Consider the following 1458-nt stretch of genomic DNA (forward strand, 5'->3'; position numbering starts at 1 on the left):
CTTTCATTTTGTCAAACACTGAAAGTGCGGCTATTGTTTCAAGGAAGCACTAATTCAGGACAAGCGGACACGAAAAGATTAAATTAAACCCGAAGCTTCAGATTAAGATGCAATTTAAGGCAGAGTTTAAATATCCAAGATTTATTTCTTTCTAGATAAAAAAAAAGAATAGGAAACTCTTCGTTTAAATATTAAAACCGCATGACTGAATAAACCAGGCGCTTGTTGGGCTGAGCCGTGCCGTGCCGTGCCGGGCCGTGCCGTGCCGGGCCGGGCCTGCTGTCCGTTACCTGAGTCTGCCTGCCGCGGCCACCGGGACTAGTCGTTCCCGGCGCTCATGTGTTTGTTCCTCTCAGCCTTGCGGAAGTCCGGGTTCACGCTGAAGTGCGGAGCCGGGTGGAAGAGTGCGGGGGAGGCGGGGAACGCGGCTCCGGGGCTCAGCGGAGGGGCGAAGCGCGCAGCGCACGGGGCCGGGGAGAAGGCTTCGATGCCGGGTGGCGGCTGGAGGAAGGCCTTGGCGGTGAGCGCGCTGCGGGAGAAGAAGCTGCTGAGAGCCGGGAGGATGCTGCTGACAGGTGGGATGATGGCAGGGCCGCACGGGGTCGGCGCGTGCTGGTGCAGGTAGGGGTAAATCTCCAGGCCGGGCAGCTGCAGAGCCCCCAGCCCGCACGCGCCGTGCAGGAAGCCGTGCGGCCCGCCGGCCTCCAGCCGCTGCTCCTTCAGCCGCTCCAGGCGAAAGTGCTGCCGCTTGAAGCGCTTCCTCCGCCGCAGGAAGCTCCCGTTCTCGAACATGTCGGAGGAGTTGGGGTCCAGGGTCCAGTAGTTGCCCTTGCCCGGGTTCCCGGGCTCCCGGGGCATCTTGACGAAGCAGTCATTGAGCGACAGGTTGTGTCTGATGGAGTTCTGCCAGGCCGGGAACTTCTCCCGGTAGTAGGCGAAGCGGCGGCTGATGAAGTCGCAGATCTCGCTGAGGGTGAGCCGCTTCTTGGGGCTCTGCAGGATGGCCATGGTGATCAGCGCGATGTAGGAGTACGGAGGCTTCACCGAGCACGGACCCCTGGGTTTAGGACACTCCGGCGCGGGGCTGCGTGCGTCCCGGTGCGCGCTCCGGCTGCGGGACGTCTCCACGCCGAGCTCCGACTCATCCGGAGGCACGAGCTGCTCCTGCGCCGCGTCCTTCCCTCCTTCTCCGACCACGTCGATGACGAGATCCTCCATGAATAATGTCATAGTAGAGTCGGCAGCTCCGGCGGCGGGGCGGCGGGGCGGCGGGGCGGCGACCCTCAGATCACAGCTCTACTTGCGGCCCATGTCTCCGCGGCGCGCGCCCCTCAACTTTCACAAACTCTACCGACGTCCGTGTCTGGGGCGCAGAGCGGGTGACGCGCGTGCTTCCTTGGACATGTTCGGCATCATCTGGATCCGCGCGGCTCTCCCGGTCTGCTGCACGTGATGTCA

At 62.7% G+C, this 1458-nt stretch overlaps 1 protein-coding gene across 1 annotated transcript; it reads right to left on the reverse strand.

Moving 5' to 3' along the window:
• Positions 1-318: 318 nt before the first annotated feature.
• LOC115385350 (forkhead box protein D2-like) lies at positions 319-1230 on the reverse strand. The gene has a single exon (XM_030087332.1). The coding sequence runs from the start codon at positions 1228-1230 to the stop codon at positions 319-321; it is 912 nt and encodes a 303-aa protein (XP_029943192.1).
• Between the last annotated feature and the right edge of the window lie 228 nt (positions 1231-1458).

This window comes from Salarias fasciatus, unplaced genomic scaffold, assembly GCF_902148845.1.
Source record: "Salarias fasciatus unplaced genomic scaffold, fSalaFa1.1, whole genome shotgun sequence".
Taxonomy (NCBI): Eukaryota; Metazoa; Chordata; class Actinopteri; order Blenniiformes; family Blenniidae; genus Salarias; species Salarias fasciatus.

What these genes read in the sequence shown, in the direction of transcription:
- LOC115385350 (XM_030087332.1), bottom strand. Translation starts at nt 1,230, where the DNA reads ATGACATTATTCATGGAGGATCTCGTCATCGACGTGGTCGGAGAAGGA.